The 15,808-nt window shown below is 40.6% G+C and overlaps 1 protein-coding gene across 1 annotated transcript in view; it reads right to left on the reverse strand.

Moving 5' to 3' along the window:
• The window catches only part of cacna1ba (calcium channel, voltage-dependent, N type, alpha 1B subunit, a), a 123,283-nt gene that overhangs the window by 84,740 nt on the left and 22,735 nt on the right, over nucleotides 1–15,808 (reverse strand). The window contains exons 4-6 of the mRNA XM_070903653.1: nucleotides 4,095–4,186; nucleotides 2,081–2,233; nucleotides 1,153–1,340 (exon numbers count right to left, since the gene is read on the reverse strand). Coding sequence (XP_070759754.1) covers nucleotides 1,153–1,340; nucleotides 2,081–2,233; nucleotides 4,095–4,186 — 433 coding nt within the window. The remainder of the gene's footprint in view (nucleotides 1–1,152; nucleotides 1,341–2,080; nucleotides 2,234–4,094; nucleotides 4,187–15,808) is intronic.

The raw sequence follows: 15,808 nt of genomic DNA on the forward strand, positions 1-15,808 counted from the left end.
GGTGCTGTGTTTTCTTCCTGAACAACTCCACCTTAATCTCATCCGTCCACAAAATATTCTCCGCGTAGTGTTGTGGAGTGTCCAAATGCTCTTTGGCAAACTTTAAGCATGCAGCAATGTGCAGAGCAATGGCTTCCTCCATGGTGTCCTGCCATGAACACCATGTCTGTTGAAAGTTTTGCGTATGGTGGACTCATGAACAGAGACTTTAGGCCTTTGGCTGTGACATATTTTTCACTGCGTATAGCATACTACTACAGTATTGTTGTGCCCTTGTAGTCATCTTGGCTGGGCGGCCACTTCTAGAGAGAAGTTGCCTCCATTTGTAGACAACTTGCATGACTGTGGAAACTCTTGGAGATGACCCCGTAACTCTTTCCTCTTTTATATAAATCAATTATTATTGATCTAAGGTCTTCATTCAGAGGGGTCTGTCCTCTGAGACATGGTTGTCATCAGCTGAGGCATCGCGTGAATAGCAAACTAAGTTTGAGTGGTTTTTAGAAGTCAAAGTAGCTCTAATCAACACCTCCAAACCTGTTACATTGATTAGACACCCGGTTTGCAAATTACTGACTTAAATTAGCTTGTGTGGAGGTGATTTCCCTGGAGATTTCCAAGCTACACTTTGAATGTTTTAATGATGTATTCAATTCAATTGTTAGGAGCAGATTTTCATGATGTTCAAAGAAATATGTTGATTCAAGAGTTGTTATTTCTGTAAGTTAAATGCACTCTTTTATCCAAAGCTCTTTACAATTTGCCTCTCATTCACCCATTCACTCTTGCTCAAGGACACTTCTACATTAATTACACAGGAGGAGCTGGGGATCAAACCACCAACCCTGCAATCCTGTGAGCAGCCCACAACCTATACGATGACGAATGTAGTGTAATGTAGGAAGATGGTGTCCTCATTCATCATCCTACTCACAAAGCTCTGATTGGCCAAGTGTTTCTGCAACCAGTGGAAACATCCGTCAGTGAGCACAACACCAACCTATTTGAATCTCTGACAAAATATGGGATGTGGGCAGTGATTTAGAGATTCTGATACCAGGCTACCCTGTGTATAATTCACTGAAGTTACAATCTACACTCGCCAACAGTACAGCATTTAGGCCCAGATGCGTTTCCTGTAAGTGGACTCACGTTGTAGAGGATGTCCACCCATCCCTCCATGGTGATGCACTGGAAAACGGTGAGAACAGCGAAGAGGATATTGTCAAAGTTGGTGATGCCAAAGCTGGGTCCGATCCAGTACTCCTTACAGGCGGTGCCATTGTCGCAGGTCCTCGCCGGAGCCTCCAGGCCACAGGGGAAATCTGCTGCCTGCTCACCTACAGCCACAAACACACACACAAACATAGACATTCACACACCGTCGCATACACAGAAATACACAATCACGCCGAGGTATTTTTAGAGAAGGCTGGGGATGTATTATGTAAAAGTACTTCTCGTGCTACGATACAGAAAAACATGCCATCTTATACATAATATATGGGTCCGACTACAATGATACACAAGATGGTAACATTTAAGCAGAGTACATTTGACATAATTTCCTGTTTTTATCCACAGTGACTTACGATTAGACGCCAACCGATGCTGGCTCTTCAATGTTAATACAAACATAAACATGTTCGACTGACCTTTACATTTTACATCCTGGATTATTATGTCACTATAAAGTATTCAGAGCTTAAATTCCATAACATCTATGTGCACTTTGATGTCTGAATGAATGGTATCCTTGAGTTTTGCCTCTTGTCTCATGTCTGTCTGTCTTTTAGGTACACTGGAAGCTGCTCAATATCTACTCTGATCCACATTCTTCATTTATCTTTATTTACCCAATGTTGTCATTCTGTCACTCTACAGTGTCGTTCTACTGTAGTTATTTCTGTCTACTTTGTACATACATCTATTGCATGTCTGCCAGAAGAGCAATCCCTCCCTCCTCCTGTTTTAATAGAGATATTTGTGTTCTTAGCCATGGCATAGGCATGATGATGGTTCAATTTACGCTCAGGTTAACACCAAGAACGTGTTTATGCCTTGTTCTCCTCTTGCTTACCTGTGTCCACCCTGAAGCAGGTGCGATGGAACTTGCCCATGTAGAAGTCGAGGCCGATGATGGCGAACATGAGGATGGCGAAGAAGAGCAGCAGTCCGATCTGCAGCAGAGGTACCATGGCTTTCATGATGGACTTCAACACCACCTGAAGACCTGATGCAAACAAGAGAAGCATGCTTTTGAAAACACAGGAAACAATTCTATATTATTTATCTATCTTTTTAGTTTTGCCTTTATTGGAGTATGACAGTATGAGGACAAACAGGAAACATGGCAGAGAGAGAGAGAGAGAGAGAGAGAAAGGCATGACATGCAACAAATGTCTCTACAAGTACTGACTGATCACATAGGTAGAGATTGTTAAAAGGAATTCAAATGTTTGCAGAGGTTCTCCGTATTGCTGTCGAGGCCTAATTCAATTCAGCCATCTGCTGACATATTCTCACATATACAGTATGAATGAAAGAATTACAGATCATTTGCTTGACATACATTTGGTTTGCTAGCCTGAAAATCAGACTACGAGGTTCCCTTGTCTCAAATTCAATGCCTTTTCTGAATGGGGTTTTGGTTAGATGTCTGAAATAAGGTCTGTGGTTAACAAAGGTTTAAGAGATTTTCGTGTTTTGTTCTATGAAATAAAATACGTCAGTAGATACCCCACTCGTGAATTTTGAAGCTTTTACGTGTCTTAAAAAAGGCGGTTGCTAACAAGTGGCTAAATGAGTCTACAGAGGTTGTCGCAGACATTAACGTCTTCAAGCAGAACACGGAAAGTCATCTACTCACTAGTCCGCCTTTACAGCCTTGTTGTGTTTATACTCTATATATCTATCTATAGTCTCTTAAAGGTTAAGCTTATTGGTGGTGACGTTGAAGTAATGCGACCGTGGTGTAGTTCGTTTATAGCTTTTTTCTTCTGGCGATTCCATTTACACTTTAAAAATCATAAAAGTGGTGTTCATTAGTGAAGATTATCTTGCTGAACAAAACGTGTAAGTATCATTAACTTTCATTTGCCACAGAGTTTAATCTGCAATAATCCAAAATCCCATGGAAAAATCCCATTGGCCTTTTGTTGAGGGAACCAGGGTGATGCTGACTTCCGGGTTTGCCTACAAAAACATGTCATCAATGCAACGCTCTATTGCTGCAGATTTCTTTTTGGGAGTGGGGTTATTTTGTTCTAACTAATCAGAATGTATCCATCCAACCCTGTCTCCTACAAATTCTGTTTATTTAGTACTAAATTGTTTTCCCAATTACACTGCGGTGACTAATGCAATCGCTGCCTGGATTACTTTAACAGGCAACTTTTTTTAATGGAATGAAGCACTACATTTATCTACCACACCAGAGTCACAGGGAAGAGGTCTGGGTGGATGGTGTGTGTACAAAGTGCAGGACTGTGGCACCAGAGTTCGGGGTTTTCATCTTGAGCCCCGTCTGTGGTTAGGTTTAAGCAAAGAGTAAACGTACATTTTACTGCTATGCGTCTACTGTGTTTCAACATTTCCCTACATGCAATGCCTTCTGGTACCTGTAGGCAATTTGGAAAAGAGTTTTCTTTCTTAGAATAAAGGTGTCGATAGTGTTAATGGACTACATTTTCTACCAGCACAGGCTGATCATCAGCAAGGAATAGTTGACCTTTTTGGAAAACATGCTCTGAGCAGGAGATGAGAAGATGGCCCTAGTTGCCAGACAATCTGCACAGGTTCTGGTTTTGGTCTCTGAACAGAAACAAGGGTACCAAACTTGGCAACTTCACTGTGACGACAAGCCGACAAGAAATAACTCCAGCACGTAACTCCCCCTCATACCAAAAATAGTTGTTTTTATATCTCTGGTTATGTAAATAAATTAGATACAATGTGCTAATTAGCCATTTTCCAATCTTTATGCTAAGCCAGGTTAACTACGTCCCGACTCTAACTCAGTTTCTGAAATCTCTTATTATCAGTGCTAGCAAATTACACAGATTTGAACGTGTCCAAATGAAAAGTTCACTTACTTGGAATTCCGGAGACCAGCTTGAGCGGGCGCAGTACTCTCACCGCCCTCAGTGTTCTTAGATCGAAATCAGCCCCCACGGTGGCCAGGATCCTGCACACACAACAACAACTTATAAATATTACTCAGCCTATGTGTGAGCTACCCCTTATATGTAATTCATTAATCAGTTAACCATTATCATATAAGTATATAAGTCATATAGCGTTGCTCACAACAAACACCTCAGCACAAATCTGATACGCTTCTAGTTTAATCAATACAGCCGTCTACGAAAAGGTTGCGTAACTGTATTTTTTACGCTTTAAGTCTATTTTCTTCTGTTTTACGCGGGTAACTACAGTGATTGCGTGATGGGCTCTGAATGCTGCCAAAACGTGGGTGACCTATGCTCACTGCTGTGCCTGAACGCATTCCTGTGTGGGAGCAGTGAGGCTGCTAGTGCTGCTCTGCTAACATGCTTCTTTCTATAACTGCATCATTGTAACTACAGAAGTGTGAACTGGAATATTGTTTGATAATGTAGCATGTTGATGGTCGCCCACGGACAAATTGCTAGTTGAAATCTGAAGCTTTTCAGAGGCTTTAAAGCACTCTCTTGGTCATTTTAACAAAATCATAACGTAAAATAAAACAAGCCTCCACAACTTTAATTGTATTTTGGCAAACATAAAATTGCACAATACATCATCGATGTCAACGTCATGGAAAGAGAAATAGTTACATAGTCACAAAATAAATACAATTCATCCTGCTGCAGTACATTCAAAATGTATATGCAAAGCTTGGAAATAAAGTATTAGAAAAGAGCCACCACGACTTGAAAACAAAAATTAAAAAAAAAAAAAAAGCTGGCTGTGATTCTACATTTTGTTTGTAGATGATGATTTTGCTGGACAATGAGTGAGGAAGGTCTCGATTGTTGCCGCTGACACCGTTAAAGAGTCAGTCCCAGCTCAGCAGAGTTTGGCTGACAATAAGATTTGAAAATGGTACAGATATTTGGGTCATATCTGGATGTCATTCACGTCATGCAGGTACTGTTCAAGCATGTCAAAACAGTCATATGTCTTCTGTGGGTCTTCTGCTTTGTCAAGTCTGAGAAAGTAACCCACGATGATATCATGTTGTTGTCATCAGGTATGACTACATGGGAATTGAGAACTATCATTTTTTACAGAAAGCTTGTTACCAACTGGGGGCACAGAGTTGTTGCACTTTACTTGAGTATTTCCATGTTCTGCTACTTTCTACATTTCAGAAGTAAATATTGTACTTTTTACTCCACATTTATACATTTATCTGACAGCTTTAGTTACTCATTACTTTGCAGACAGATTTTATGTACAAAACATAGGATGAATGTACAAACACGGTAACAACGCATCATGTTTATGTTTTGTATGTAAAATATATCTACCCAACAGTACATAATAATGCAATATAATATATAATACTATAACACTCACAGGGGTCATTTTTCTGCATTATTAGTACTTTCACTTTGAAGATAATACTTACATATACATACTTGTACTTGAGTAATATTTTGAAAGCAGGAATGGTATTGGTCTGGTATTGCTACTTTTACTTAAGTAAACAGATCTAAAATACTTCTTCTATCACTTCCTCACTGTGAGGGGGGGCCCAGCCACCCCTCAACAAAATCCCGACTGTTTGCTGTCCTAACTCCACAATGGCGATATGAGCTCTCCATTGACATCAGGACAGCAGAAACTGTACACATCGTCCGCCGCAGACTGAAAACTCATCTGTTCAGACTGCCCCTTGGCCCATAAAAACAACAACAACAACAACAAAAAGAAGTTGATGTACTTGCAATTTGGGGCTATATCCACATGGTTGAATGCACTTATTTGAAGTCACTTTGGATAAAAGCGTCGGCTAAATAAATGGAATGTAATGTCATATACATAAGGATGTAGTGATGACTTACTTTGTTTCTACTGAATGTGAATGTTGAATGCTGGAAGTCTGCTTTGACATGCTGTAATGTAATCCCATGTGGGACAGGGTATTATGATCATGACACAACAAATATATTTGTTGTAATATATATAATACAGTCCTGCCGGGGCCTAATTGGTACAGCCAATCCTATGCAGTGTATGGATCAATCAGGAAGCCCAACATGTAGAATAGCAATGATATGCAGTGTTGTGGCATGTAGTGATGAGGGGCAGGCAAAGAGAGAACAGCAGCTCTAAATGTAAACGTTAATCATTCCCAGCAGAAGTTCTTTATAAGCTTGACATGACTCTTCCTGGCTGAGCTGCTATACAGCAATAACTCAAACTAACTATATACTCTATAACTCAATAAGGGGGGGGGGGTCTGCATGCTCAAGACAATTCTGCCCATGTCCACCATTCCTCCTGCTCCACACCATCTGCCTGCATTTCACTCTTCACAGCAGTGACACTAGGAAAGAGCAGAGAGGTTTTCTCTTTTACTGGCGTTCTATAGGAGCAGGAATGCGTGAGGCAAACCAGCCTTGCACATTTACATTTATTCATTTGGCAGCCGCTTTTTGTCCAAAGTGAGGTACAATCTGAGCCCCAGTAGATCAAGAAGAAGCTTTTGAGAATAAGGGCCTCAGCACAAGAGACAGAAGGTTGCAGGTGGATACAGTACAGCAGACGTGAATAGGAAAAGAGAGGTTGTGTTAGAGAAATAGGTCTTCTAGCGCTTTTTTGAAGACAGAGAGGGATTCTACCGAGTGAATTAAAGTTCAGTAACTCATTCCACCGCCGAGGGAGCACACAGGAGAGGAGTTTGGATTGTGATTTCCTGCCTCGCAGTGATGCCATCGTTTCATTTGTTGCTTTCTTGCTGAGAGTTAGATGAGATCCATACCACTCTCATGTCTGTACGGTGAATATGCTGCCATCCCAAACTCAATTTAGAAACCTTTTGAATCCTTTAACCCATGGTTGTTTGGCTTAGTTTTTACTCAGTTTATTTAAAGGCCTATGGTATAGTCAATATATGTCTCATGCTAGGCCAAAAAAATGTTCAGTGATTTTGTCATTACTTGTTTTTTTTCTTATGGGATAAATATATAATATAGAATCACACCATTGTTCCCATCATGCTTTGGCTGATATAAAAAGGAAGTGTCGTGTTATCATGGGCTCGGTCACTTAGCTGTGGGCCACACCTGAGCCCCATTTTCTACCCCATATATATTGACTTTTTGGCGTATCTGCACCATGGAAAGTCATGCTACATTAGCTACTAGCAGATTCTGTTTGCACTGTAACCATGGACACAGACAGCAATCATAAATGAGTAGGTCATACAGATTCCAGCACCATGTGCATGATGTCTGTGTATTCTGATTTGACTAATTTATGACTCTGAAGAAGAGTTGCAATCTTTGTGTCATGCGGAATCAAAGTCTTAATTGTGGAAATGATCACATGATGGTCGCACGGTTTACAGTTTAAATAAACCTCCACTACTTCTAATTAATCTTGATTTGGAAGCCTTTTCTACTGACGCACAAGTTAGAGCAGGTGCTAAATGCAAAACATATCAAATGAAAGATGAAGATCTAGATTGATGGAGGGAATGAGCAAGACGAGGAGGAGGGAGGGGTAAAGGGATGTGTGAAAAAGATGGAAAAGAAGGAAAAGAAGAAGACAATGGAAGGAGAACATCATGGAGTAGAGGACGGTAAGAGGAGGTTAAAACAAGGATATAAGGCAAAAGAGGATGGAGGCATTAAGAAGAAGAAAAAGGAGAAGGTGATGGAGAGACAAAGGAGCTTGAAAGAGGGAGGACAGACGAGGAGGTGACGGAGAGGAGGTTATTGAAGTGATGCAGGGTTAAAAGCAGAAGAGTATGTAATGAAAAAGGGGTGCAAGGAGGAGGTAAAGAGAAAAATGAGACAGCAGAGAAAGCAGGGGTGGAGGAGACAGAGGAGGCATACAAGAAGATGGAAAGAAGGAAAGAAGAGGGTGATGGAGGAGAAAAGAGCTCAGAGGGGGCAAGAAGGAAGAAAAAACGGTGTGTTTACTTTTTCAATATCTAACCAAAACCACCATCTTTCCCTAGCCTTAACCAAAGTGCTTTTGTTGCCTAATCAATAGAGGGGACTCAGGATGTGAGCCCAGTATCACAATGCTCAACCGTCTTCTAGGCCTCCTATGACCGCCTATGACTCTTTTGAAGTATCTACATCCATGCTAGTGGCTCTGTGAGGCTGAGCTACATACTAACATCAGCATGCTCTCAACGACGATGCTAGCATTCTGATGTTTAGTGGGTATAAAGTTTATCATGTTCGCCGTCATATTTTAGCGTGTTGGCACACTAGCAGCTAATTTGCACTGACGACAGAGTACCGCTGAGGCTGATGGGAAGGCTATTCGTTTCTCAGGTATTTGATCATGAGTTTTGGACAAAGTCAAAATGTGAACTCCGATGATCACCAAAGTTCTGACAATTCATCGTGAGGGTTGACATGAACGTTTGTACCCATGTGCCAATCCATCTAGCCGATTTTGAAATATCTCACAGGATAAGTAAAAATTTGACCCGCTGGTGGTTCTAGAGGAAGGTCAGTAGGATTCATTCTCTGGGTACCGAAAATATCTGCACAAAATGTCATGGCAATCCATCAAGTAGCTGAGATCTTTCAGTCAGGACCAAAGTGGCCGTTGACCCTAGAACCTCGCTGCTATTTGAATTGTTTGCATTTTTTGCCCTATAAATGTTGCCAATGTAATCCAGGCAGAAATGATGCTTCTTCCAAAACGTATTTGGCAATGCAAATTACTACTATATAGCCAATTCTGGCTCAATGGTTGAGTTGTGCATGGCCCCAGTTAAATAACCGAACAAAACCCATTTTGTACGAAACAAGCTTGCAGTAAACAAAAAAGTAAAAAAAGAAAGCCTTCTCCGTCTCACAGCTAATTAATCCGAGTTTAAGAAACCCTCCCTGCTGGATCGCTACTAATTGCAGAAGCAAAAAAAAAAGGGAACAGCCTGTGCACATGCAAAATACATGCAGGTATGGGCTTTAGTATCTGGCTGTGTGGAAAATAAATCCCCCATCATATAATATATAGAGCAAATATACTGCATCTTTCCTTTCTACTACAATCAGCTTCATGTACTGACATGATGGACACGGCGTGACGACATGAAACAGTTTCGATCCAAAATGACACGAGAGAAAGCCTCCTACTTTAAGTGTCTGACAGCACTTTTATTGAATTTGCTCCAAGTGTGATAAGCAAATATGCTTTTTTATTTTGAATCAACTCGTACTCCACGATGAATTCAAGGAAATCATTTTCCCTCTTATTACCAGGATCAGAGAGTTGCAGAGATGCAACTGTGGAGATGACAAACTCTGCTAATGCGCCTGTTCGTAAGAGCAACAACTCTCTCTTCATTATTAACTGGCCACTGATATCAGAGTGTTACATTTAGTTTTACTATGTTTACACTGCGTGTTGCACATTCCTTTAGATATTCTTGACTTATTTAAAGAAAGATACTGTAGTCATTTTTTACCAGTTGCTTTTAGAAATGGTTTTAAGATATTACTGACCACCTGAGAGGCCTTGCCCCCAAGTTATGTATCAGATCTTTTATTGCCTCGTGTCCCTTCCCGCCCCACTGAGATCCGCGGATGCTTCGGTCCTTGTTGTTCCGACGTCCAGATCGAATCACAAAAGGTGCTAGAGCGCTTGCAGTCAGGACTTTGGAGTGACCTGCCGGTGGAAATCAGGGTGGCGAACTCTGTACGTTCTTTTAAAACACTCACGTTGAACATTTTACAACATTTGTGTTTTATAATGTGTTAATTTTTATGGCTTTTACTTTAGTTAGTTAGTGGGCTGGTGTGTGTGTGTGTGTGTGTGTGTGTGTGTGTTACAACTCGAGGACAATATGCTAATAAAGACAACACAGTATAGCATCTACACTGACCAATGTGGGCAGTTGCAGGTACATTTCTGAGCTGTTCAATGCTGACTATACAAGAAATACAAGGCGGCCAGATTTGGCTGGAAATCTGCTGCAATTCATGACTTCCAATCTGCTTATCCACAACAGCAAAGCAACAGTGTGGGGAGAGGTAGATGGGGAAGCAATGGGGATTATGGGAAATGTGGCGTTAATTTGAAGAAATGTAGCACCACTTTGCACTCCTGCCGAGCATTTTGCAAAGTACACCATCAGTTTTTAGTTTGGATTTCTTGTCCTCCAGGCAGCTTATTGGATTCAGTTAATGTCACTCTGCTATGAAAACCTGTAGAGATGATAAACTCTCATATCCTTTATGGTTTTGTCAAAGTTGTACTATATTTTCACTGTCTGGTTTTTAATGGCGGACTGAAGCTGTCTGCAGGAAAACCAATTTATAAAAAAATGATACTGTATGCTTTAAAAGGGTGCCGTCAATGAAGTCAAATAAAATGTTTCATCAGACTAAAACACACTAAATAAACAGTACAATTCTTCAAGGTTCATTATCGGCAATCAATGTACATGATGCCACAACTGGGCATCTTGCTTTGAGATGAAACTCAGAGATATTAAAGGGAAGAACAATGTTTGTGGTGTCATTACTGCAGGGTGTTCCTGTTACAGTGTCCACCCCTGCATGATAGGCAGCAGGGGGGTACAATGAGGACATTGTCGTCCACATGTCTAACCTTTCTGACAGCTGGCTGTGTCCTGCATGTAAGTGTCAGACTTGTGTTGGCTGTAAAGATCCTCACTCACATCCACTCATGTCAACAGAGAGAGGTGGCAGGTCTCACACACTCACACACTCACACACACAAACAATCTGAGAAAATCGCCAGGCCACACTAGTGTGAGACAGCAACACAGCTGGGCCCCAACAAACCAACCAAAAATAAACCAATATTTGCTTTCTTGTTTAGGAGTTAGATGAGAAAGATCGATACCGCTCTCGTATCTCGGCCAGCAGCTGGTTAGCTTAGCTTAGCATAAAGACTGGAAATGGGGGAAACAGCCAGCCTGGCTCTGTTCAACAACCAGCACCTCTAAAGCTCACGGATTTTCACATTATATCTCATTTATTTGATCCATACAAATTCAAATTTGACCTCAGGACCATTTGTAGAGTCAGAATCAGAAATACTTTATTGATCCCCGGGGGGAAATTGTACAGTACCGGTGCTCCCATTCAAGAGTAGAAAGCAGCATAAATTTAGAAGTATGTACAAAACATAAAAATAAGAAATAGAAATTAAAAATATACACATTTACAATATTTAAGTGAAAAATAAAAGTAAAAATATATACAACAGCAATGTATATGTATGTATGTCTATATATAATGGAAAACCGAAATAGATAATTTCTGAATGGTCTCAAATCCGATTGCTGATAGGATAATTGGTTACTAGGGGAGCTTATAATAACTTAATTGTAATTCCTCTATTAAATATAACTTAATGCTCAAAATGTCCCATTACATGTTCAGAATTGAGGCACTAATATAATACTATAACGTGGCAATATGCGTCACCAGCTGGCAGACTGAGACATTTTCAATGTTTAATGCCAAGAGATGGCGTTCAATTATTTAAAAAAGCCATTTTACAAATAACACTCAGCAATCACAATCTATTAGAAGAGGCAGAGATACCTCATGCAGGAAGCCATATACAGAGAAATTCTCTCTTATTTTTGTTCGTATCCACAATTTGCTCTTATTTTGTTAGCACCCATTGATTTCTGGGATTCACCAGTGTTTTCTTATTTTTGCTCGAATGGTCGAGAGCACTCTTACCAAGATAAGAGAAAAACATCTTGTCTTCTTAGTCCACAAACTGTTTGTCCAACGCAAAGAAACCTAAGTTTTAAATTTACTATTGGTTACTATTGGTCCTTTGATCCCAATTAAGACTATAAAAGCGCTTGGCCTGGGCAATGTGTTTTTTTTTTTAATCCATTTTCATGTCAAACCATTTTCTTTTCATTTCAGTTACTTTGCGTCCCTCTGCTGACTCTGCATTTACAGCATCAGTAATGTTTTGTCATTGCTGGTTTTTTGATTTTCCTGAAACACTTATTTAACAGTATCTCAATTTCACTACTGCTGAAGTTCTTCTTCTTGCAGCCTTTTTTTGGTGGCATCGCTCCAGTTCTTGGGCATGTGCCCGAGTATATGCACACGGCACAACACCTGCCCTTATATAGTGTTCAGGAGGCGTTACCTATGCTAATAAACAATCGACCACACGCCTCCAATTTCAAGTGGGATTCATCATTCAGCACACCTGGGTAAGAGCAGATTTGGATGCTTAGGAACGTTTGGTGCATCTGGAGTTGACTTGCCTCATTTTTTCTCAAATAAAATAATAGTAGGTATAACAAATATTTCAGTTGTCCTAAAAATGTGGTGCATGGTATTGTATTTTATATGCTCATTATAGGTTTTTAAAATCTTGATCTGCAAAGTAACTAGTAACTATACCTGTACAGATAAAATGTAGTGGAGTACAATTCTAAAGTAGCATAAAATGTAAATATTAAAGGAATGCACCATATAATGTACCTGCTTACTTTCAATCACTGATTAATAAAGATGATCAATCAAATTCCAGACTGTATATTTAACATATTAGCCAGTGTGTTTTAACAGGCTTTAGTTCTGACATCAGCTTTGTTTTGGGATGTTGAGTGGCTTCATCGCCAACAGTGTCTATGACACAACTTCTAGTGACACTCACACTCCATTAGAGATGGTTTTTAGTGGGTCTCACCTGCTGAACGCTTTGATACACACACAACAGAATTGTCCTGGCATATAAGTGCTTAATTTGCGGCCCATTGTCGATTTCATTTGCCAGTTTGTCCAACAGCTCATTCAACATGAATTACAAGTCCATTATTTGCATTCCAGGGGAGGTTCACTGGCTCTGTAATTACAGCTGTGTAGGAAAACCCTCCATGTGCAGACACACACACACACACACACACCTTACTGGGCCTGTATTCAGTGATGCAGGCAAGCAGGCAGTATAGAGTCAGGCTGAATTAGCTAACTGGAAAAGAACATCCCCCACTCAGACGGGAATCATTCTGCACAAGCCCAACCTAGAAGCACCATTAGCGGCACGCTGCAGCAGGTGAAGTGGAAAGCAGCCAATTATGTCGGAGGACACTGAGCCCGGATGCATAAAACTCACACACTGACACGTTTATAAGCAGACACCGTCTGTACAGGCATGCACGTCTGCAAAAACACAGGACCCATGTTTGTATGTACATGCATACATAACCATACACTTCGTTGTAGCAATGTAGCAATTGTTCATAGTAATTCCCTTTTAAAGGCCTGAATTAACAGCCATTCACGGATACTTTGGTGTAAGTAGATTTGGGTAGCTATGGTGCACCAAGCCGCCTTAACACATAAATCCATTTACAACCGTGGAGTCAGAGCTGTACTGGTGTTGGCTCTGGCTGTCAACAAAGGTTCTTAATGAATTCCAAACAAAACCAGAAAACTAAAACAGCAGGATATTTCACAGGAAAGACCTAAACAGATAGCAGATGTTCAGAACAGAGAAATACAGAAGCTTTCTTTTTCATTCACAAATCATGAGATCTGTCACAGCCCTCATTTTTAAACTCAAACACAAACGGTTTGATACAAACAAAGAGGATGCAGGTTTTAAAATAACCACATTTTGTTGCATTGCACTGTAAAAATCTTCCAATCTGATTAAAATGTAAGACTATACACAGAATGATGACTTGTGATCAAACTGCATTGGTAACACACTGCCAGAGCATCCCGGTCCATCAAATTTCCCAGAAAGCTCCGCCACAGAATGGCAGGGATCTGGGGAAGACAAGGCCGGGCAAGGCATCAGCAGCACCACGTATGAATATCCTCTGCTTTCTGTGCTTTGAAGTCGGACCAGCGACGGTGGAGGATGAGTGCAACCGAGCAAAGAGCTTCTTCCCTTGTTTAATTCATGATCTTAAAGTACAAAGACACCAAGCATGCGAATAAAGTCTCTTTAGGATTCTACTATAGGTCTGGTGTGAGTCAGTAAACACGTGGGACAAGAATGTGGTCCATCTCCAGGTATTGATAAGTTTGGGAATTGGACGAAAAGGTAGAAAAAATATACACTCTTGAACTGTCAGTTAAGCAATACTCCAATATTAAGTCTCTATGAACCCTCAAAGACAGATTACATTCTGGAAACTATTTCAGTTTATCCGTCCACCCAGTACTTCTGTACAGCATCTCCAGCTACTGTTGGGTAGGACTACAGTTGGTGAGCACAGGTTTGGGTCTCTGTCCAGGGTACCAAACCTGGCAACTTCACTGTGATGACAAGGGAAGCAGTGCACAGTTCACTGGTTCCCAGCTGGTGTAACTATATCTAAAACTCAATCTATGAACTTTTACAGGTGTTAGTAGGTGTTTTCTTTATACTTTGGACAGAGCCAGGCTAGCGGTTTCTCCCTGCTTCGAGTCTTTATGCTAAGCTAGGCTAACCATGTCCTGACTCCAGCTCTGTAAGACAGACATGAGATAGACTCCCATTCTCAGACAGAAAACTAATAAGTGAAATTCAAGTTCAACTAAAGTTTATTTTGACTTCAAATATGTTGAACTTCATGACATAGGTCCAATGGCATCCCAGCACTGACAACAGGTGAAAGGGAGATTCTCTGACTGACTGACTGACTGACTGACCTGGAATTATGAAACTCGACTCTTTAATCCTACCTGAGCTTGACTAAAAAAATCTCAAGCATGGCAGAATATATACACCGCGTTAGATTATTCATTTTGCAATTGTCCTTGCAAAACCTATGTGCACATTTGTGTGAAAGACTTACTTAAGAAACTCATTCAACCTAAAGAGCATGTACCCAGACACAAGCAGAGCAATTTGATATACACAATAGCAGGTCAAGGTGATGGGGAATTCACAGATCTATGCATACTGAGGAAACAACTGCAGAACAAGCACATGGTTCAACATAGATGTAGAAAGTCTTCAGGTTTTTTTTTTTCAAATAAATTCTGGAAACAAACAGTAGACAACCTGTAGGATGAACACAAGAAAGGCAGTTGCTGGGAGACAAAACATGAACACATTTAATGACTAGATATCCTTGATATTAAAAACTGTGATAGATATCAGTGTGCTGTATAACAATTCTTCACATAGTTCTGTCATGTTCCTTTTTAGAAAGAATAGGGTCAAGCTGTGGGTTTCTGTCCAGTTGGTGGATTAAACATTTTGAGTCTCCATCACTGAACACTGAGGGAAATTTTAATTTACACCAAGGGAAAAAGATCCCCAGATCCAGCATGGTGTAGCAGAGCTGAACACTCAATACTGCATTTTGAGTGAAATTTCATATTCAATTGAATATTCATGACAGCACCATACTTGGACTGTGTTTGGTGCCAAGAAAATATCATCCCAGAGCAGGGGGGGGGGGGGGGGGGTTCTAGGGTTCAGACTCGCTGGCAAATCCGAATAACTGTGCATTTGTTGCTTTGCTCTGACTACCCTTCTCTTTTATCCCTTGTATATTCTTCTGCATTTGGTAGAGAGGAGAAGAAAGGTATAGTAACGGAGGGAGAATGTGGATATGAGAAATGACGAGGGAAACCAAGTAGAGGGTGAGAAAGGCAACCTCAATCAGAACTGAGAGATACTG

The sequence above is a fragment of the Enoplosus armatus genome, chromosome 4, assembly GCF_043641665.1.
Source record: "Enoplosus armatus isolate fEnoArm2 chromosome 4, fEnoArm2.hap1, whole genome shotgun sequence".
NCBI lineage: Eukaryota > Metazoa > Chordata > Actinopteri > Centrarchiformes > Enoplosidae > Enoplosus > Enoplosus armatus.